The 23,147-nt window shown below is 48.6% G+C and overlaps 1 protein-coding gene across 1 annotated transcript; it reads right to left on the bottom strand.

Annotated features, from left to right (window-relative positions):
- Positions 1 to 14,851: 14,851 nt before the first annotated feature.
- LOC146041504 (surfactant protein C-like) lies at positions 14,852 to 22,008 on the bottom strand. The gene is made up of 5 exons (XM_083161472.1): positions 21,844 to 22,008; positions 20,834 to 20,971; positions 16,698 to 16,814; positions 15,923 to 16,045; positions 14,852 to 14,935 (listed from the first exon to the last, which is right to left on the bottom strand). Exons 1-5 carry the CDS (start codon positions 22,006 to 22,008, stop codon positions 14,852 to 14,854), a joined length of 627 nt encoding a protein of 208 aa, XP_083017598.1.
- Between the last annotated feature and the right edge of the window lie 1,139 nt (positions 22,009 to 23,147).

A 23,147-nucleotide genomic window follows, 5' to 3' on the forward strand; every position in this document is an offset into this window, starting at 1 on the left:
CCACTTCAAGAGTCAGCATTACTTCCCTTGGAAACGGTCAATTCCGAAAAGCCAGTTTACCAGACTCAGGCGAAATTGCTCAAGCACTAAAGATTTCATCGAACAAGCACAAGATATGTCATCCGCATTCTTGCAAAGAGGATACCCCCAACATATGGTAGAAAAAGCTTACAAAGAAGTTCTAAGTGCCCAAAGAAAAGATCTCCTGGCCTACACTGAAAAACAAAAAGAAATTTCCAACAGAGATGTTGCATTTATTTCCTCGTTTAATAGTTCTAGCACAGATGTGAAGAGTATTATAAGGAAAAACTTCCCCATTTTAAAACAAGACCCACTTCTTGCAAAATCTCTACCCAAAGAACCGATATTTATCTTCAAAAAAAGCAACTCGCTTAAACAAATTCTAGCCCCAAGCTTTTTGAAAGAAGATAAACCAACCACCCATGCCACCAATACTTGGCTACCCCAGAAACCCAAAGGGTGCTATAACTGTAACGGAAACAGATGTATAACCTGTTCATATATTTTAAAAACAAAAATCTACACAATACCAATAACAAAAAAACTATATACTATAAAACAGTTTATTAACTGCGACACGAAATATGTCATCTATGTCCTGACCTGCAGCTGCAACATCTTTTATGTAGGCAGGACTACTCGTAAACTCAGAACAAGATTTCTGGAGCATAGGCGCAATGTTATCAACGGCTTAATAACTCACAGTGTGTCTAAGCACTTTTTGATCTGTCATAATAAAGACCCTCAGACTCTAAAAATCTTGGGGATAGAACATATCGCTGCGACCCCCAGAGGAGGTGATAGATATAGGAACCTATGCCGCCAAGAAGTCTTTTGGATGCATCAGTTTGGATCAATCCATCCAGAGGGCCTAAATGAAGCCATTGAGCTTAATATCCTGATCTAAATATACCCTCATGCTACCATAGAGCTTCCGTCGTTATACACCATGACCATTTCATTGATTCCACCTAGATGAACTGTTAACCCCCGTGCTATTTCTATATAGGGATAGGCACCAACTAAATACGTATATTTATTATACCATCTTGATATCTTGCTACCATTGTCTGAGGCCCCTCTCCCTACCCGGACTGTAATAATTAAGGCCAGCAGATCCATATCTCATATGAAGTTCTCAAACAAAAGTATGTTTATATTTGATAAGCCAACTGCCTATTAATTAGACTATTGTTACTCTTGATTTTTCTATACAGTGTTTATTGTCAGTCAGTGTAACTTTGTGTACATATGTTTTTTATATTTCTTTTTGATTCTTTACGGTTTTATTTTCTATATATTCAATAATACATATATATCCACCTTGTGGAGGACTCATATTCAATTCACCCTCCATCTCCTTCCATTAAGGATGCATGTCCAAAATGATCCACCCGATGTATCCAAATATATGCCATAATGCCCTTTACCTTAGAACTATTCGATTACCATGGTACCTGTTTAGAATGGACTGATTATATGTCCATAGTCTGAGAAAATGCTGCTTCCCCTTTTCCTTCCTCCCCTCCTCCCCCTCCCACCTTTCCCCCCCTCCTTTGATTAAGCCACCTGATCTATGAATTAAAATAAAATAAAATAAAATTAAATATAATAATTGTTACACCTAGCTACACGTTGTAAGGATACTTCATCTTCAAAATTCATTTTATTACCTGCATAAAATATAACTATATACAATATATGAATAAGATGATTCTTACTTTCTTTGAAAACCTCATTCACGCACTATTGATATGGTTATATGCCTCTATAAACAATTCTTGTAACCATAACTACGAGATTCCGATCACGTGACTATGGTCTTTATTCCAACCACGTGACCGGATCGTCATATATTTGCCAACCTTTCTATCCCTCTCTTGGGACGCTGCCAATCACACGCACATTAGTGCACGATAAGCTCACGTGACACGTGATGCCTCCACACACGTCTTTCCGACCGGAAGTATCTGTGCACTCTATACTATGGTCCCGAATCAAGCGACCAGACTGTCACACATTGCCAACCAGTCTATGAAGCCGCCAACCACTCGCACATTGGTGCGCGACATCACTACGTCAGAGCCTCCGGCCAGTCACATGACCGGACGCGCTCGAGCTTAACACATACACGCAGAATGTTAACAACCACGGTAATATATATACCAGTGTGTTGTCTTTCACTCCTATCTCAGTATTAAACACAGTCAATACCATACACGCTCGCTGTATACGAGCCACATAAGAGGGTGCACTACACTTCCGCCCTTAAAGCTGTTTCATTTCCGCCCTTTTCTTTTGCCCTTCACACTCTGACCAATACAGAGCCATGTTAGTGACACAAGTCATACCTTCAACCTATCACGACCCACCTTAGTGCAATAGCACATGATCATTAAACACCAATGATAAAATATATTTTTATTTAGTGACAAAATCATGCTATTTTAATAGTATACCAAAAATAACCAGTTATTAGTATTTGCTGAATACTTATATGTTTTTTCTGCCTCCTCTACATTCCTTTTATTTACGTTTTTTATGGATTGGACCGATTATGTAATTTTATTGTGTATCATGTGACCATACCCACTTCCTGTCATAGTCTGGTATAAAAACCCCCCAGTTACACTGCCTCATCACCTTTGATAAAGCCGCTGAGCCGGCGAAACGCGTCAGGTGTTCCTTATCTTATCCCTGAACTGTTCCAGACCAGCCGTGGACCTCGTTGGATTACTTTACCTAACCGTGGACACTCAACACCGAAAAGGACCCCAGTACCATCTTTTGGGAGTACCATCTCCGGGTGTCTCCCCTACTCTGGACGGTGACTCGGCCCTACCAACAACCCGGGCCTTGAGTCCCAGGGAGCACAAGCTACACCCCGGTGTGTCTACAGGTGGACGGTAACCCCTATCCATTTTTTATGCATTTGCACTCAATATTGTCTTCGGCACAATAGGAATGGACAGTTCTGCAAGTTGATTTTATCCCCGCCCCCTAAATTTACCATACCAGCACCTGGTCACTTTATTAATAAATGTATTATTGTTTTTAATTGTACAATCAGTCCAATCCTTATTATTTATTATTTTTCATTATTATTATAATTTTATTTTCATTTTTCTAAAACATATAACAATTTACAGCGCTGCTACATCCAAGTTGTCTTTTCTATCCAGTTCGGGCCCAACTAACCCGACAAATCAGCAGCTGCTAGTGACACAACCCAGGTCACAGCGCCACCTACCACCCCCTCCCCCTGTGGAGGTACTTTTTCTTTCTCAACGCTTGCATGAAGCTTAACCTCACCAAGTACCAACCAGACTACAAAGACATCAGCAAATCCATGCAGCACCAGAAGTCGCATTAATGGTGAGTATTATAACAACATTATTTAAAAGAATAAATTCAGAGGCGTTTTATACTGACATTTAGTTGAATTCACTTTTAAAATATATTATATGGCTCAGTGGCGTAGCCACCGTGTGGCAGCCCCCGCGGCTGCTTGGAGGAGCGGTGTCTGTGGCGGGCGCCGTCACCTGTGTCTGGGACAGTCAGGCAGACAGTGCGCGCTCTGCTCAGGGGTTCCCTGCTGAGATTGACAGCCGCCGGCGCCATACAGAAGGAGAGGACAGCTGAGCGATGGCTCAGCAGTCCAATCGTGTTTGACATAGCAGCCTGCGGGTCAGTGACTGGCTGAGCACGCAGGCTGCACGGAGAAGAAGGAGGCATGAGGCTGCCTGCTCTAGGAGAGAGGAAAATGCAGGCTCACTCCACTTGTGCACAACCCAGTCTGCCCGATGTACATAACAAAAGTAAGGCAGTAGTTTTACATATTATATATACAGTATGTAAAACTGCCATCCCACGTTTCCCACGTTATGGTGACCGTTTTGCTGAGCAACTAACTAACAGCAAGTTCTGGGTTAACATTATATACAGCATTATTTCAGCATGTAGACTTCACATTGATTGATGACTTACTTTGTTTTTGTCTTTAGCGCTCCTACTTTATGCACAGGATTCTGTTTAGTACCGTGCAAGGGTCAAGTGTTTAAATTATTGCTTCAGCTCAGATGCGCTGACACTATACGGAGCTCTCCAGACATCCCGTTTAAACCTTGTATATTGTGCCTGTGTTATTAACCCCCTCCGTGTTTTTCACTTATTTGGTCTAATTTATTTACAGTTTTATTATGCTGCGCTATTCCATTGCGCTTTACAATCTCATGCATTTGCCTTGATGTCATTTATATATTGTTTTGCTTATCACTATGGTTATTGTACACCCTTGACCACTCCCCCTGGGCCAGCACTGAATGCCCCAGCAATGAGAAGCGTCTGTAAGTGACATCATTTACCAGCGCCTGGGACGGCTGTGGTATGCGGCCTGGCACTCTCCCAGCTGGAACAGTATGCCCCGGTGCCTTCCGGAATCAATGGGTATTCGCGCAGTATAAACACACAGCGGCACTCTGAGGTCTTGTCAAAAAATTCTGTATTTATGGCATTAACAAGTAATGCCGTGCTCCCGATGTTTCGTTCCCGAAACGTTGGGAGCACAGCATTACTTGTTAATGCCATAATTACAGAATTTTTCTACAAGACCTCAGAGTGCCGCTGTTTGTTTATACTGTGCGGAAGTATATATAGGTATATAACGGTGTGTGGCATAATGTTTAAAGGACATTACGATGGGTGACATATTGTTAATGGCCATTGCAGTGTGTGGGATTTTTGTAAAGGTCATTAACCCTTGAAGGGAGGCTGCACATACTTTTTTGAAATGTGCGCATTCTTTATTTTTAAAATATCTATTGGTGTTTTTTTACATTTAAAACTGGGAGCCATCTTGTCTAGAAGCAGCCCTGTTTGTGTCACAGAATGCAATTGGGGGGGGGGGGGGGGGGCGCAGGAAACTTTTGGCTTGGGGGAGCAAATTTTATAGTTACGCCACTGATATGGCTCTCACTGAAATAAATTTCCAAATATTTTGCTTTCATGGCTCTCTTAGTCAAAAAGGTTCCTGACCCCTGCTCCAGGACGTCATTGCAGTCTCCCGGATTCTGGGATTCCCCCGGAATCCGGGTGAGTTTGAAAGCCTCCACAGCCTCCTAACTGAGTGTGAACACTGTCAGTGGCATAGGGAGGGTGGTTCCAACGGAGCATGAGCACCGGGTGCCAGAAAGGCCACAGGGCATGCACAGTGCATCTCCAGCACTTGTGAGTTGCTGCCCGCCCCACAGCTCCCTCTACCTCCAGAAATATTTAAACTGGGCCGCGGGAGAGGGCAGGACGGAGGAGCACTGTGCAGCCAACAGCTTAGGATGCTGCAGCTTCCTCCCAAACTGAGCCTCAGAGGAGAGATAAGCCGGCTGCTACTGTGTCTCAATCCCAGGGGACCTTTGCCGTCTGTGCTGTCAGCTGAGGAAATGGTGAGGCCAGTGTTGAGGAGGGGATTTATGTGTGTGGACGGTCAGTGTTTGGGGCAGATTTGCATGTTAGAGAAGTGAGGGGGTGGGGAGGTTGCTGTGAAGTTGTTGTCACTGGTGTCAGGGTGAGGGGAGGATGTATGAGTTATCTCTGTGTAGGTAGGATTTGTAGGGGAAATGTGTTATTAAATGTAACAATAGGGACTTCAATACATGTCTGTATTAGAGGCCACGCCCACTTTTCTGAAGAGGTCGTGCTTGTTTTACAAAGCCACGCCCACTTTTCCGGGAGCGGATGCGCACATGAAGTGTGTGTGTGTGGGGGGGGGGGGGGGGGGGGTGGTGGCAACCCTAGCTGAACTCTTCTGAGGTGGCAACCCTAGCTGCACTCTGCTATCTCCTGCCCATTGCTCACTTCCTGTCTATGCAGTGCAACGAGAGGCGGAGCTTAGGGAGACAAGATTAAGCAAGGGCTGCCTAAGCCAGAGCATACTTAAGAGGCTTACATTTTTTGGGTTGGCAAGAAAGAGTTAATGACTGTTAGTGTGTTTAAAGTTGGTTTCAGTTTTGTTTAGTTAGCCTTTGGGTGAACTGGGGGGGGGGGGGGGGCGTGAGCTTAGGGAGAGGGGTATATAGGCAGGTCCTTACCGGAAGTTCTTCCTCTTGCAGAATTTCTTCAGCCCCACCCACCCTCCCTTGCCTTTGGCATTTCAATTTATAGTCAAATCATTGGTACATTTACCATTATTTCAACTAAGGCGGTAGGGCGTCACGGTCCAGCGGTCACTTGTGGCATGAGAGGGCGCTTGCAGGCACTGCCCCCTGGAAAGACGGGCAGAGCGGGGGTGGTGAGACTTCCCAGCGTTGTGCCTTAGTCAGATGGGCCGTCTCAGTCGTTCCCATATTAATATCAATCAGTTGGGGTGTTTAAGTCGCCGCCATTTTTGATGTGACTAGAGCTGGGCATTCCGTTGTGCCTTATTGCCAGCCCTTTACGAGAGGGTCATACCACATTAATAAATATACTTATGTAGGAGCCGGACTGGAGGCAAAGCCTGGGGGTAGGCTCCCCTGACAGGGTTTGTAGGGAGCTGACTAGCAGTTAGTCATAGGAGGAGTGCTTAAGGAGAGGGTCATAGGGGGAGGGGCTTAACGGGGTGTTGGAGGGGTTTATAAGCAGGGTTCAGGCAGGAAATAGGGGTCACTGGGAGATTTTCTCAACAGCTAAGCAGCGTGACATCTCCCATGGCTTCCCCAGGCAACGCTGATGCAGAGGTATCCGCTGCGCTTGCTGCCCTCAGGGAGGCAGCTGGCACCAGAGGGACTGAGTGGCTGCAGCAGCAGATGTCAGGTCTGCTGGGGGGACTGGGAGCAGCAACGCAAGAGGCTGCTCCAGCGGGTGCACGGCCTCGGAGGTCCAGGCCTCCGGAGCGCTTTAGCCCATCTGTGTCCCCCAGGGTTCAGCGCCGTTCACGGAGCCCCGTTAGGGACCCTCCAGGCCAGGCTGTGGGCCGGGCACCTTCCGCCCGCAGGACCAGGTCTGGGAGGAATCCAACCAGCAGGCGGAACCCTCCGGGCGGGGGGGATCCCCCCCACGTGCAAGAAGATCCGGCGTTGCGTGGTACTGGACCTGGTGCGGTGGGGCATGCGGGGCATGCTGCTGCCCAGCGCGGGGTGAGTCGTGCCAGGGGGGCAGAAGTACAGGCCGAGGACCGCAGGCCTGGTACACGGAGCGAGAGGCGCACAGCTGGCTCCGCCTCCAACGAGGTCACGCCGGCTGGTGCTGTACCTGAGGGTCGGGATGTCAGGAGAAGAGTGATGGCAGCGTCAGCAGACGATGGAGAAATACCTGGTCCTTCCTCATTGGCTGGAGTTCGTCAGGACACTGGACCTGCGGCTGCTGGGTTCACAGCCCCCAGGCAGCCTGGTGAGTCTGTCTCTATGTCTGTTAATGCTTTAGCGCAGAGTCAGGGGGGGGGAGGGTTAGCCCTCCAAGGGGAAATGAGTAGAGGTTTTACTGAATTATTGAGTGGTTTTGCAGATTGGTTGGTGGGTTTGCGGCAGGGGGCGGGGCCGTCCCCGGCGGCAGCATGGGTGCCGCAGAATGCGGGCACACCAGCTAGCATTAGTGTGCCAGTCAGTAATAGTGTGCCGGTTAGCAGTGGGGTGCCGGTGAGCAGCGGGGTGCCGGTATCCGGCGGTGAGCAAAATAGCAGTAGTGCAGGGGCAGAAGGGGGCAGTGTTGGGACGCAGGAGGAGAGTGGAAGGCTCAGTGACACTGCAAAAGGGGAGGTGTATGTATGCTTTGAGGGGCCATTGGGGGCCCACCTGAAGCAGGAGGTGAGGGAGAAGATTTGGAAAGGGGAATACGTTGATATATTTTCATTGCTCCCTTTAGAGCGTTTTAATCTGGATAGGCCCCGTAAGGAGGAGAAGAAGGAGGAGGAGGAACGGCGGCGGTACCGGCTGATACCGCGGTCATTCACGAACTGGCTCCAAGCATTTGCTATTTTAGCTAGTGTGATTGGGGAGAAGGCGCCTGACAATTGTTCAGGCTTGTTTTGTTACATGGATGCGATAGGAGAGGCATACCGTGTGTATGGGGGCTTGGCTTGGCTCAGGTACGATGAGCAGTTTAGGCAGAGGAAGGCTGTTCGCCCTAACATACGTTGGGACCATAAGGATATTGCTTTATGGTTAAAGGTGACGGCTCCCACAAAAAGTGGGCAGCCCTTTCATGGGGACGGGGGGGGCCGAGGGAGGCCACAAATGGGACGGCCATGCAGAAGGGACTCTGCTTTGCCTTTAATGACGGGTCATGTCGTTTTGGGGCAAAATGCAAATTTAAACATGAATGTTCCTCGTGTGGAGGGGCCCATGGTGCAAATAAATGCTTCAGAGGGAAGTCACGGGACGGTAATTCAAAAGGGGGAGACACCGGTTCAGCTGGAAAGGATGCTGGGGTATCTGCGTAGGTATCCTGACCAGCAGACAGCCGTGTTGTTGGAGGAGGGGTTTAGGGAAGGTTTTAAGATACCTTCCGACGTGCAGGTTTCAGGGGGCTTGAGGAGGAATTTGAAGTCTGCAAGGGAGCATCCAGAGGTGGTGCAGGATAAACTGCGTAAGGAGGTGCAGCTGGGTCGTATGGCTGGACCTTTTGGGTCGGCACCATGGCCAGATTTGATAGTCTCTCCATTGGGGGTGGTGCCAAAAAAGGAGGCGAACAAGTTTCGTCTTATACACCATTTATCTTTTCCAAAAGGGGCGTCGGTCAATGATGGCATTGACCCTGACATCTGCTCGGTGGTTTATACATCGTTTGACGCGGCTGTTCAGTGGGTGAAGCGGTTTGGGAAAGGGGCCAGATTGGCAAAGACTGATATTGAATCGGCATTCCGTTTGCTGCCGGTTCACCCAACCAGTTTGCGTTTGTTGGGTTGTTGTTGGGACGGGGAATTTTTTGTTGATCGTTGTTTACCGATGGGTTGTTCTTTGTCATGTGCTTATTTTGAGGCCTTTAGTTCCTTTTTGGAGTGGGTGGTTAAGGATGTCTCTGGGTGTAGTTCAGTTATTCATTACCTAGATGACTTCTTATGTATTGGTCCTGGGGGGACCGGAGTATGTGACTTATTGTTGAGGACTGTTGAAAGGGTGTCGGCAGACTTTGGGGTCCCGCTTGCTCCAGGTAAGACGGAGGGCCCTGCGACTGTGATCAGTTTTTTTGGGTATTGTCATTGATACCGAGAATATGGAGTGCCGCTTGCCCGAGGAGAAATTGCTGGGTTTGAAGGCCGAGGTAGGGAGGGCATTGCTGTTGAAGAAGATTAGATTGCGGGAATTGCAATCCTTGCTGGGCAAATTGAATTTTGCGTGTCGCATTATGCCTATGGGCCGCATTTTCAGCAGGAGGCTGGCAGCAGCGACAGCAGGGGTGGTTCTTCCTCATCATTTTGTCAGATTAGGTAGCGAGTTGAAAGGGGACTTGCGGGTGTGGGCAACTTTTTTGGAAGTTTTTAACGGCAGAGCTTTGTGGATGTCAGACACATGCGTCGCTACTGAGCTAGACCTTTTCACAGACGCGGCCGGGAGTGGTGGGTTCGGGGCATATTGCCAGGGACATTGGTGTGTAGGCCGGTGGCCGGAGTCTTGGGTGCAGAGAGGCATGGTTAAAAACTTGGCATTGTTGGAGTTGTTTCCTATCTTGGTAGCAGTAGTTGTTTGGGAGGAGCTATTCCGCAATAGGAAGATTTGTTTTCACTGCGATAATTTGGGGGTTGTCATGGCTATTAACCAATTGTCGGCATCTTCACCGTCAGTGGTCACTGTTTTGCAGCAGTTAGTATTGGAATGTCTGGCTTTGAATTTGTGGGTTGTGGCTAGGCACGTTCCTGGTGTCTCTAACGGCATTGCGGATGCTTTATCTCGTTCACAGTGGGAGCGTTTTCGGGAGTTGGCACCAGAGGCGGACAGGGAGGGGACCGGGTTCCCGAGTCAGCTCTGGGCTCTGCTGGACGGGTAGTCGATCAGCTCATCAGGGAATCCTTGGCCCCGAATACATGGTCGGCATACAATCAGGAATGGCGGAGCTGGTTAGAATGGCGTGAGGTAGTAGGTCTGAAGGAGGATGATGACGAGTTGGCTGTCTTGCTATATATAGGCCATTGTAAGGAGATTGGTTGGTCAGTGGCAAAAATCACGCGCTGCATGGCGGGCTTGGCTTTTGGGTTTCGTGCAGGCGGCAGGCCTGACGTCACTAAGAATTTCCTGATTGCGCAGGCTTTGAAAGGTTGGAGGAGAGGTCATGTCGTACAGGATCAGAGAAGGCCGGTGTCTTTCCAGTTGTTACAGAATATGGGCATGAAGTTAGGGGAGGTCTGTAGTTCCAATTTCGAGGAAAGGTTGTTTGGGGTAGCTTTTTCGCTTGCCTTCTTCGGGGCACTGCGGATTGGGGAGCTCGTGAGTCCAAGCGTGTCGAGGCCGGGAGGTTTGTTAGGAGAGGATGTGGATTTATACTCGGATAGGGTGGCGCTAGTGGTGAGGAGGTCTAAGACGGATCAGTTAGGGAGGGGGAAGAAGGTAGTTCTCTTCTCTGTACCAGGGTCGGATATGTGCCCGGTGGCACGGCTGAGGATATTTAAGGAGGTCAGAGTGGGCAGGGAAAGGGATCCTTTGCTGATGCATGCGAATGGATCCTTTTTATCACGGTTTCAGTTCACAAGTGTGTTTAGAGCAGTCCTGCGGACGTTGGGCCTCAAGGGGGAGGAATACGCGGGTCACTCTTTCCGCATTGGGGCCGCAACTGAGGCTGCTAGAATGGGATTTGGGGATGAGTTGATTAAGCGTATTGGGCGGTGGGAATCGTCTCGCTTTCGGTCTTATGTTCGTTTAGGGGATTGTTGAGGTTGACCGTGTTTTTTCTGTTTTAGGGCAGCCTCCGTGCCTGATTTGGATTTTAGGACATTCATATGTCTTTTGGGGAGCTTTACGGGCGGATGTCAGACCGAACGGCCGCCAGCTGGGTTTGGATAGAGAGGAGGCAGTGGTTCGCTGGCTGGGAAAACGCGGTATGGTATGGAGTGGAGTGCTGCAGGAATTTCACCGTTTTGTTCGGCTCGATAGGGTTCCCGACATATTAGTTCTGCATGTAGGCGGGAATGACCTTGGGAGCAGACCATTTAGGGAGTTGATACGGGATATCAAGTTTGATCTCCTACGGTTATGGGCAATGTTTCCGGAATTAATCACGGTTTGGTCAGACATCGTGCCACGCCATTATTGGAGGGATGCGAGGTCGGCTGACAAGCTCAATAAGGCACGGATTAAAGTTAACAGGGCGATTGGGCGTTTTATGGCCAGGAACGGGGCTGTTGTGGTGAGGCACAGGGAACTTGAGTCTGGTGCTGGGGCATTTTGGAGAGGTGACGGTGTGCACCTGAATGCTGTGGGGATAGATGTTTGGTCTTTGGGACTACAAGAGGGAATAGAAACAGCGTTCTGGATGTGGGGGGGGGGCGCACGGGGTTAAGGGTTTAACCTTGTGCTTTGTGGTGGAGGGGGGTCCTCGAGGTTGGTGGCATTGAGGCTTAATTATGCGGCGGGGAGGGCCCCATGAGGGGGCTGGACTCCCCTGGGTGAGGTTAATTAATGAGCACTGGGTGTGTACAATTGGTGCCCTCGAGCCAATCGCTATCGGCTGGGGGTAAGAGCTCCTGGAAGTGCTTAGAGGTGTGGATATATATTTACTGAGGGCCTCGGGGACCACCTTCCGTGGGAATGTTTTTGGATTATTGTTTAAAATTGTATTGTTTAATAAAGATGGCTGCTGTGGCCAATTTTATCCAACAAGAGAGTTATGTCATTTGTGGGGGGATAGTTGGGCACAGCGATTAGACAATACCCTGTCATGTAGGAGCCGGACTGGAGGCAAAGCCTGGGGGTAGGCTCCCCTGACAGGGTTTGTAGGGAGCTGACTAGCAGTTAGTCACAGGAGGAGTGCTTAAGGAGAGGGTCATAGGGGGAGGGGCTTAACGGGGTGTTGGAGGGGTTTATAAGCAGGGTTCAGGCAGGAAATAGGGGTCACTGGGAGATTTTCTCAACAGCTCCCACCCACCCTTCCCTATTTTTTATAGTTTAGGTAGAATATTTGCTAGGATGTCTTTTTGTCACAGTGGCCTGTGCGGAGGGGGGTCCTCGAGGTTGGTGGCATTGAGGCTTAATTATGCGGCGGGGAGGGCCCCATGAGGGGGCTGGACTCCCCTGGGTGAGGTTAATTAATGAGCACTGGGTGTGTACAATTGGTGCCCTCGAGCCAATCGCTATCGGCTGGGGGTAAGAGCTCCTGGAAGTGCTTAGAGGTGTGGATATATATTTACTGAGGGCCTCGGGGACCACCTTCCGTGGGAATGTTTTTGGATTATTGTTTAAAATTGTATTGTTCAATAAAGATGGCTGCTGTGGCCAATTTTATCCAACAAGAGAGTTATGTCATTTGTGGGGGGATAGTTGGGCACAGCGATTAGACAATACCCTGTCATGACCTTTAAATCTAATTGTTATGGTGTCCGTGTCTTTATTGTGTCAGCGTGAGTTATTTTTAGTTAAGCTAGCATAAAGTGTGTGTTAGAGTTTCAAGCCAAATAAATGTAGACGCCTTATGGAGTCATTTACTGGTGGGCTCCAGCCCTGAAGGGGGCACTTCTTTCATTGTCTTCCCCCATTTATGCTGCTTTTCGCCTGTGACAGAAGAGCCATGCTACCGGGGGGAAGATGGACAATGGGTTCAATTCAGACCTGATCTCTGCTGAGTGAATGTGCAGTTGCCAGCAAACAGATAGAAATCCCACCTACCTCCTACACAGCGCACCTCTGCTGCCTACACAACACACGTCTACCTCCTACACAGCGCACCTCTGCTGCCTACACAACACACGTCTACCTCCTACACAGCGCACCTCTGCTGCCTACACAACACACGTCTACCTCCTACACAGCGCACCGCTGCTGCCTACACAACACACATCTACCTCCTACACAGCGCACCTCTGCTGCCTACACAACACACGTCTACCTCCTACACAGCGCACCTCTGCTGCCTACACAACACACGTCTACCTCCTACACAGCGCACCGCTGCTGCCTACACAACACACTCCTACCTCCTACACAGCGCACCTCTGCTGCCTACACAACACACGTCTACCTCCTACACAGCACACCTCTGCTGCCTACACAACACACGTCAACCCCTACACAGCGCACCTCTGCTGCCTACACAACACACGTCTACCTCCTACACAGCGCACCTCTGCTGCCTACACAGCACTCCTCTGCTGCCTGTGCAGTGCAGCTTTACCTCTTGAGCAGAGCACCTCTACTGCTCACACAGCACTCCTCTGCTGCCATTCCCATTCAGTGCAACTCTACCTCCTGCATAGCACACCTCTGCTGCTCACACAGCACTCCTCTGCTGCCTATGCAGTGCAGCTCTACCTCCTGCGCAGTGCACCTCTGCTGCCCACACAGCACTCCTCTGCTGCCTATGCAGTGTAACTCTACCTCCTGCATAGCGCAACTCTGCTGCCCACACAGCACTCATCTGCTGCCTGTGCAGTGCAGCTGTACCTCCTGTGCAGCACACCTCTGCTGCTCACACAGCACTCCTCTGCTGCCTATGCAGCGTTTCTCTAAGGCCAGCTCAGTGTGTCTTAGGGAAGCCCCACACAGTTCATGTTATTAGTGGGGATCCATTTCTGCAGCACAAATATTCAAAAAATTAGACCAGGCATCTTAGGCATGAAAACGCAATTTTAAAAAAATCAAATGACATGAAAAAGAGATTTATAGTTTTTTATTCTTTATAATGTACCATTAATAAAACATTCCAAGGAATGTTGTTTCATGAAAGGCAGCAGACAGTAAAACAATGCAAAGACCTAAAGGGGCCCATTTAATATTGGATTGCATATGCAATACGATCTGGGTGGCATTAACCGCCCAGGCATTGCAATATGCGATCCTTTCGGACGAATGTATCATCCTGTAGACACATGGACAGGGGTTCCCGAAAAGAGCCCGTACCTGCGCTCTGCTTCGCCAGTGGTCTCCACATGCTCAGTTAGCACTGATCGCACTGACCCGCCAGCAGTGCGATCCGTAGCCCATTGGCTACAGTGGGCTACCACCATGTCAGGATGGCGATAGACCTGGGACCCACTGTGATGCTGCCTGATGTCGATACATCGGGCAGTAACACACCTCATAGAAACCTATGGGGGATGCGGCGACCAGCGGAGCAGGAGGGATCGCAGCAGGAATCTGATATTTCTGCTGCGATCCCTCCGGATACATTCGGGGGATACATAATATTTGCAGCTATCACCTGAAAATGGTTGTTTTTGGAGAATTAGCCGCAATTGTTCTCTGATAAATGGGCCCCAAAGTATGATGCCTAGAACATGCAGCCACTACACATAGAATACAACACACTGTGCAGTGGCTCTGGCTCCCTGTACAGAAGATCACTGTGTAGGAGGAGTTGCTGGTGGAAAAGTGGGCTGCTCGGGGGCATGGCCGTGTAACTGAGTCATCATGTCTCCGCCCCTTTATACAGCGCTGTATAGTTGGGGCAGGGCTACAATGACACCATTCGGCGCGTATTGCGTGATTGGGTGCACCCAACGTTTCGGGGGCGGAAAGGGCACCTAATATTTTTAACAGCCTCCTGGACTTCCGAGAGGGTAGGCAAGCATGGTGTAATACACAGGGAATTCATAGAAAAGGGAACATGGGAGGAAATATGGAAGACAATGATCCAATGATCCCATTCTCACACAAACTGTCCAGCTTCTGAGCAAAGGCCCAGGGCCACAATCCCATCACACGGTGCAATCCTCGCCTCAGGACTTTATTTTGATATCCACTTTCGCTCCAAAGACTTTGAATTTGATTGAGAGCCCCCAGCGCAGGTCAGGGGACTTGCTCTAGAGAAAGGGAAATATGCACATATAATTAGCTGCTGTGTAATTGTCAGTGAGGGAGACATCTGCATCCATTGCATTATCGGACTGTGGGGGGGGGGGGGGGGGGGGGAGTCAGAACTACTTTTTCAGAGCCCAGTGATCAGTCAGCCACCTCCCCTCCGGAGTGAAATCCCGCCCCTGTGCACGGCTGCGAATGGCATCGTAGTTCTGCGAATTTAGGGAAATCCATTCGCAATCACTCACCATCGAATTCATTTCCCCCCCCCCCCCACACCCTCCCAGCAGACAAGTAGCCATAGACTTACTCTGTGCTGCCAGAGCTGACGTCAGCGGTCCTCCCTTCCAACGGCTGGGATCCGCCTGTGTTTTCCAGCGACACTCTGAGAAACCGGCCACCTGTCAGTCCTGACCTGCGCGTATCCAGCGATGAAAAGCCGTTGCTTGCTTTTAACGCTGGATGGCCTTGTGCATGCGCACTATGAACCCTATTTGTTCGATAATCGGATCTCAATTAGGCCTTGGGTCTCCCAGGAACAAGGCAATTCCCCAAGGGCCCCACTACTTTAAAAACACTGCCCTTCTGTGAGGGGCAGGGCTTAGTGGGTTACGATCAAGGGGGTCGCTTCACTGCATGATCTGGTTGTCAGAACATAGGGGTCCAGCTGGCTGAATCTGGGGTACTGATTCCCAAGTACTCCCCCCCCCCCCTTCCCTGAGACCCCAGCTGTCCCTCCTTTTCTCCACCTTTTCTGTCTGTTCAGCTACACTCTCCGAAGCCTGCATGTCGCGGCGTCCCCTCGGATTGAATTGTTCACTGGTCCACATGTTAAATTGAAAGACCTGGAGGAACCAATCAAATTCCAGTTACCCTTTATCTCCCACGGTCTATAAAATGACAGGTAGAGGCTTTTTGGCTGCCACTTTATCTCACGTGAAGGTTTGTCATCCTGAGTTATAATATAGGTAGATAATCGGAGGGATCCTCACCTGTGTGGCCCAGACGATGGGGACACCATTGCAGAGAATGTTAATGTGGACCCCCAGTTTGATGCGATCGGCTTCCTCTCCTTCCAGAAGATTGTACGATATGTCGTTGTCACTTGTGACATTCTGTGGGAACAAAAGGGAATTATTATATGATAAGAAAGTGGCTGAAAGTGGGGGAGGGGAGCAGTCGTCGTCGTCGTCCCCCCCCCTCACTCGCATCTCTGCTCACCAAGCAGCAGGGAGACAGAGGGGCTGGGGGCATACCGGCAGGTCACAGGGCACTGGCCATGCCCCCATAGTAATGATAAAGGGAGACGTGGCTTGCAGAAGCATCAGTCCCATATAGTCATGCCTCCTTTTGACAAGGCCATGCCACTTTTTGGGCGCCGGCCCCACAATAGGTATGTGTAGGGATGCAGGAGCTGCCTTCTGACTGGTCACTGACAGTAGCCAATAAAAGGGCAGCAGCGCACGTATTCCAGTGAGTGCACCAGATAAGCAGTTGGAGTGGACAGGAGTTATTTATATAGCGCACACATATTCCACAGTGCATTACAGAGCATAGCCATTCACATCAGTCCCTGCCCCAGTGGAAACCGATGCATGCACAGGGAGAATATACAAACTCCGCACAGTTAGGACCATGGTGGGAATCTAACCCATGACTTCATTACAACGTCAGTTACTGATGGTACCCCCAACCATAAACAAACCAACTTTAGTAGGTAGACAGAGTAAGTTCATATTGCCAGTGTAATGGGCATACTGTAAGTACCTGTTGCTGGAAGCTTGTAATGCTCTTTAGGATGTCAGTCACTGTAGGCTCATCAGTTCTCTTCATCTTCATTATATAGCACCTGTCGCTGCACATGCGCCTGAATCCAATTATATCCTGGGACAAAATAGGGGAACGGGCTAACAACAGGTTTTGGTAAAAATGTATGCAAATTATTTGCTTAACAAACAAACCTTCTGGACAGACAGATTATTTCTCTGCTGGGTGCAAGCTTTCTGGAGGATTTTTCCTAAACTTGAGTTTATGCCTATGCTCTTATATTAGATCCCATCACCCCTGATGAAGTCCGTTCTGGACGAAACGCGTATTTATATATATATATATATATATATATTATTATTATTATTTTATTTATGATTTCATAAACGCTCATTCTGGTTGTATGGTGAATATATAGTGCGCACTTCTATACATGTATTTCTTGCAGGTGCAAAAAATGGAAAAAAAATGCTATTTAGGCTGAAAATGTCAAGCCTTGCTTCAGAAATTAGTCCAATAAATACATGTCATTATTGTGGCTAAATGAGAAAACCTCAAATTACCCAAAAATCTAAGTTTTTGATATTTTATCCACCCCAGAAATAATGACAGTGTGAATTTTTTTTATAGTTTTAAAATGGCCTCAAATTACCCCAAAACAGCTTAAAGCATTTTTAAAGAATAAAATATTTTCTTTGGGATAGTAATTAATAAATTTTATCACTGTTAGGGCGGGATGTATTAACATACATCGCCGCCCTTCGCACTGCAGCCGCCGCGATGCTGCCGCATATGTACTAACAAATGCGGCCAGCATCGGGTTGCGGAGAAGGAGACCCCCGCGATACCTGTGATGTGGGCTGCGGGGGTCTCTTTCACCTCCCGGCGGCTGGCAGCGTCCCCCTGCGTCTCCTCCTCCCCCCTGAAGCCGGATGTCCTCCCTGCTGTCACACCAGGGGAAGGAGGAGATTTTCAGTGGCGTGCGGTGAGGTTAGGAGCTGGTGAGGCACATGTCTCTGCTACAGGAGAAATCATTTGATGGTCGCTGACCATCGACTGATTTTCTCCTAGCTTCACAAATAAAAGTCAGTCTGAACTGACTTTTATTTGCATGTGCCAGCCTGAAGACAGGGAGCCCCGCCGTCCTGCCCGATCCTCCAGACGCCGAGCCCCAAGTCAGCTAGCGATTGCGCCCTTCACCCCAGCAGAACAGTGAGCCGCAGCTCTTCCCCGGGAGCCCCGCCGTCCTGCCCGATCCTCCAGACTCTGAGCCCCAGGTCAGCTAGCGATTGCGCCCTTCACCCCAGCAGGACAGTGAGCCGCAGCTCTTCCCCGGGAGCCCAGCCGTCCTGCCCGATCCTCCAGACGCCGAGCCCCAGGTCAGCTAGCGATTGCGCCCTTCACCCCTCCTCTACTTGTATTTGTGCCGCGTAGCCTGTCCGTCCCCTCCTGTGCCTTGGTGACAGTCAGGAACATGCTTTCTGCTTATATGAAAGCACGTCCCTGTAACACTGAGGTGGCACCACTGTGCCCAATCACATTTGCCTCAGTGACAGGGGTGTGCTTTCATATAGGCAGAAATCACGTCCCTGTCACCGAGGCACTGCTATAGGTGCCGCCTATGCACCTTTTTTTAATGGGCTTTTGCAGCCCGGCGCTCGGCTCCGCCCACCTCCTGCCCCCTGTATCTGCTACTTTACGTAAGACAGCAGGAGGCACCGCTCTTGGTGCCTCCTAAACCAAATGAAAAAAAAAATGTAGTCATAATAAATAGAATTATATAAAGCATATATGTATGACACAAACTATGTGTCATAAGTATTTATTTTATTATATTAATCATTGATGACAGGGGAGGCACTGCCTCCCCTGCCTCCCCTGACTGCACGTCCCTGGAGATTTTGGAGGACGGGAGGGGGGGGCGCGCAATCGTACGGCGGGAGGCGAAAGAAGCCCATAGGCTTCTATATGGTATCGCCTTGCGAAAACGGGGCGGACGGGGATTGATACATAGGAAAATGCCGTAAAACGGGGGTTTTACGGCATTTTCCCTTTAGAAAATCTCTCCCTTAACCTCCCAATTTATATATTTTTACAAAATTTTAGGGTACAACTCCAGTGGGCTCGAGCCAGAAAAAAAATGATGCCAATTTCATTTTAATTGACCAGAGTGCGTATATCTGTGGTAACTGAACAGAGTGCGCATATCTAGTAACTGACCAGAGTGCGTATATCTAGTAACTGACCAGAGTGCGTATATCTGTGGTAACTGACTAGAGTGCACATATCTGTGGTAACTGACCAGACTGCGCATATCTGTGGTAACTGACCAGAGTGCGCATATCTGTGGTAATTGACCAGAGTGCGCATATCTGTGGTAACTGACCAGAGTGCACATATCTGTGGTAACTGACCAGAGTGCGCATATCTGTGGTAACTGACCAGAGTGCGTATATCTGTGGTAAGTGACCAGAGTGCGTATATATGTGGTAACTGACCAGAGTGCGCATATCTGTGGTAACTGACTAGAGTGCTCATATCTTTGGTAACGGACCAGAGTGTGTATATCTGTGGTAACTGACCAGAGTGCGCATATCTGTGGTAACTTACCAGAGTGCGCATATCTGTGGTTACTGACCAGAGTGCGCATATCTGTGGTTACTGACCAGAGTTCATATATCTGTGGTAACTGACCAGAGTGCGCATATCTGTGGTAACTGACCAGAGTGCGCATATCTGTGGTAACTTACCAGAGTGCGCATATCTGTGGTAACTGACCAGAGTGCGCATATCTGTGGTAACTGACCAGAGTTCATATATCTGTGGTAACTGACCAGAGTACTCATATCTGTGGTAACTGACCAGAGTGCGTATATCTGTGGTAACTGACCAGAGTGCGTATATCTGTGGTAACTGACCAGAGTGCGCATATCTGTGGTAACTGACCAGAGTGCGCATATCTGTGGTAATTGACCAGAGTGCTCATATCTGTGGTAACTGATCTGAGTGCGTATATCTGTGGTAACTGACCAGAGTGCGCATATCTGTGGTAACTTACCAGAGTGCGCATATCTGTGGTAACTGACCAGAGTGCGCATATCTGTGGTAACTGATCTGAGTGCGTATATCTGTGGTAACTGACCAGAGTGCACATATCTGTGGTAACTGACCAGAGTGCGCATATCTGTGGTAACTGACTAGAGTGCGCATATCTGTGGTAACTGACCAGAGTGCGCATATCTGTGGTAACTGACCAGAGTGCTCAGATCTTTGGTAACGGACCAGAGTGTGTATATCTGTGGTAACTGACCAGAGTGCTCATATCTGTGGTAACTGACCAGAGTGCGTATATCTGTGGTAACTGACCAGAGTGCGTATATCTGTGGTAACTGACCAGAGTGCGCATATCTGTGGTAACTGACCAGAGTGCGCATATCTGTGGTAATTGACCAGAGTGCTCATATCTGTGGTAACTGATCTGAGTGCGTATATCTGTGGTAACTGACCAGAGTGCGCATATCTGTGGTAACTGACCAGAGTGCGCATATCTGTGGTAACTGACTAGAGTGCGCATATCTGTGGTAACTGACCAGAGTGCGCATATCTGTGGTAACTGACCAGAGTGCTCAGATCTTTGGTAACGGACCAGAGTGTGTATATCTGTGGTAACTGACCAGAGTGCGCATATCTGTGGTAACTTACCAGAGTGCGCATATGCCAGTGGTTCCCAAACTGTGCGCCGTGGCTCCCTGGGGTGCCTCGGGACACATGCAGCGGTGCCCTGGGTTGGTGGTCCAGGACCAACTCAAATTATTAATGGTTAAATATTTATAAGCAAAACCAGTGCTGGTTGCTTCCAATCATAAAATGTGTACAAACAAAAGCAAATCCTGCCCCTTACCACATAACTAACCCTAAGAATCGCATATAAACCCAATCTAATTTAAAAAAAATTGGCCTAGGGGTGCCGTGAAAAAATTCTTATACTCTAGGATGCCGTGATTCAAAAAAGATTGGGAACCTCTGGCATATGACAAACAATACTGTATATTTCTTAACTGGGAATTTTACCCCCTTGTCTGTACCTGTGATCCTGTCATACATACTAGGATGCAAAGGAACATCTAATCACTTACATGATTGTAGTCGTACAGAACTGTTGATGACACATTGTTGGTGCTGACATGAAATGCTGCCACATTCTGCGCATCATTGACCATAACTGTCTGTTGGACCTTCTCCCCGTTCTTGGACAGGAAAGCCATTTCTACCACCTAGAGGCCACAGTGGGGAATGACACCGTTATTTACACGTGGAAATGATAGTTCCAACACCGCTTGATGAGGATGGCAGCGACAAGTTTTAAAGCAGTCTATGGTGGGGGTCAGGTGCAGCTCTGGAGGAGGGGCTGCAGCTGAATTCTAAAGTAAAATAGGGGAGCCACACCAACTGCCAGCGAGTCAGTTTGTAATGGCAGTTGGTGGCAGTGGGTGTGGCTCCCCTATTTGAATTTTGAACTGTGCTGCACCCCCCTCAGTATAAAACTTTTGAGAGAGATAAAGAGGTAAATCCTATTAGCGCCGAAGGGTGCTGTTTAAATGTTGACAACGGCACCCGAATTAAGCCAATCTCGCACCCTGAGCCGAATTCTCTTCAAATTGCTCGTTCCCCTATGGAGGTGCGAATTCAGTCGGCCGTAAAGTGCGGGTCAAATGACACATATCCCGCCATTTTAGCCCCGCCCACCGCCATGCAATGCCGTAAAAATAGCATTGCATGGCGGTGGGCGTGGCTAAAACGGCACAAGCTCTCTGGCCACGCCCACAAACAAGAAACCACCGCCCCACCTCTTTTCACAGCCCCCCCCTCCGCACAGGCCGCAGGGAAGGAAAGCTGGTTTCTTATTGGACATTTGCGGTTGTGGACAGAACAGTGGGCAGCACGGCTTTCCGATTATTAGACACAGTTATTCTTGCATGGGTCCTACAGAAACTCACATTAGCATATGGCAGTAAATCTGGCCTCCGTGGCTGCATTGTGTCTGACTCTGAATGAGCCCCATTATCTACATACATCGGTATAACTGTGTATAGAGAGTATGATACTAAATGTCCGGGGTTCAATGTATACAGTCTGATGTACTCACCGCCTCAGTGTGTTTCTGGGTCATATACACCCCGATTAATGTTGCCCCCACCACAATCACAGCCAGTAGCATTAGCACCACGATGGACCACAGCCACGACTTCTTCCGCCCATTCATTTCGGTGAAAGATGTGAACGACTGGAAAGTGAAATATTCATGAGACATGTTACTGTTGGGCTATTAGTGTATGTATGCATGTATATATAAATATAAATGCTATCTGTCTCATATCTATCTATCTATCTATCTATCTATCTATCTATCTATCTATCTATCTATCTATCATTGATTACACAGAACATTACTCAATCAGTATCCCCTAACGTATCTAGGTGGGACTGCAGCAGGAATCTCCAATCTCTGCTGCGATCTCTCTATTGCTGCCATCAACCGCACCCCCCATAGGTTTCTACGGGGGAGACAATGCTGCCCAATGTATCCATCGCTGCATTGGATCAGGTCACGGGGCCAAGGACATTCTTAGATGCTGGTCGTCCATTGCAGCCTATTGGCTACAGACTGCACTTCCGGCAGGGGGTTCAGCACTGACTGAGCATGCTCAGACACCCCCCCGCACCAGGCTGAGCACACGCCAGAGGCAGACAGTTTTCGGAGCACCTGAGATACATTGAATTCTCCCAAACTGCATTGTATATGCGATCCTTGTTAAATGGGCCCCTTGGAGAGAGATAAATGCGAGCAAGCTAAACTACCAACCAATCAGTTTCTAAAGCTGGGTGCGCATTGTGCGATTTTTTTACTACTGATGTGCGAAGATAACATTATCATTGCCGATATAATCATGCACAGTGTGTACCCACTATATGCAGTGCCAGATTAAGCCTTCGGGGGGCCCGGGGTACTTTAGATAGGGGGGCCCCCGTGCACTTGTCATTACTGGCCGCAAACTGCATGGGAGAATATTACACTGTCAAAACACAGAGTAAAGGCAGTTTAAACTTGGTCAATGGTTAACTGCAGGGGATATATATATATATATATATATATATATATATATATATATATATATAGACACACACACACACACACACACACACATACATACATACATACATACATACATACATACCACATAAAAAGCCTGTGTTTGTCCTTCTGCACCTTACTCTGTAGGAGACCTCACAGTCCTAGTGCTGCCTCTGATTAAAAACCCTCCCATGACTAAGCTGCTGCTGCTGTTCTCCATGGGCCTGAGAAGCATGTAATGAGCTCCACCAATCAGAGCTCAGCACAAACCTCTCAGCCTCTGCCCTCTGGTGCAAAGTGTCATGGGACTTAGTCAA

This window comes from Crinia signifera, chromosome 19, assembly GCF_055691185.1.
Source record: "Crinia signifera chromosome 19, ASM5569118v1, whole genome shotgun sequence".
NCBI classification, from domain to species: Eukaryota; Metazoa; Chordata; class Amphibia; order Anura; family Myobatrachidae; genus Crinia; species Crinia signifera.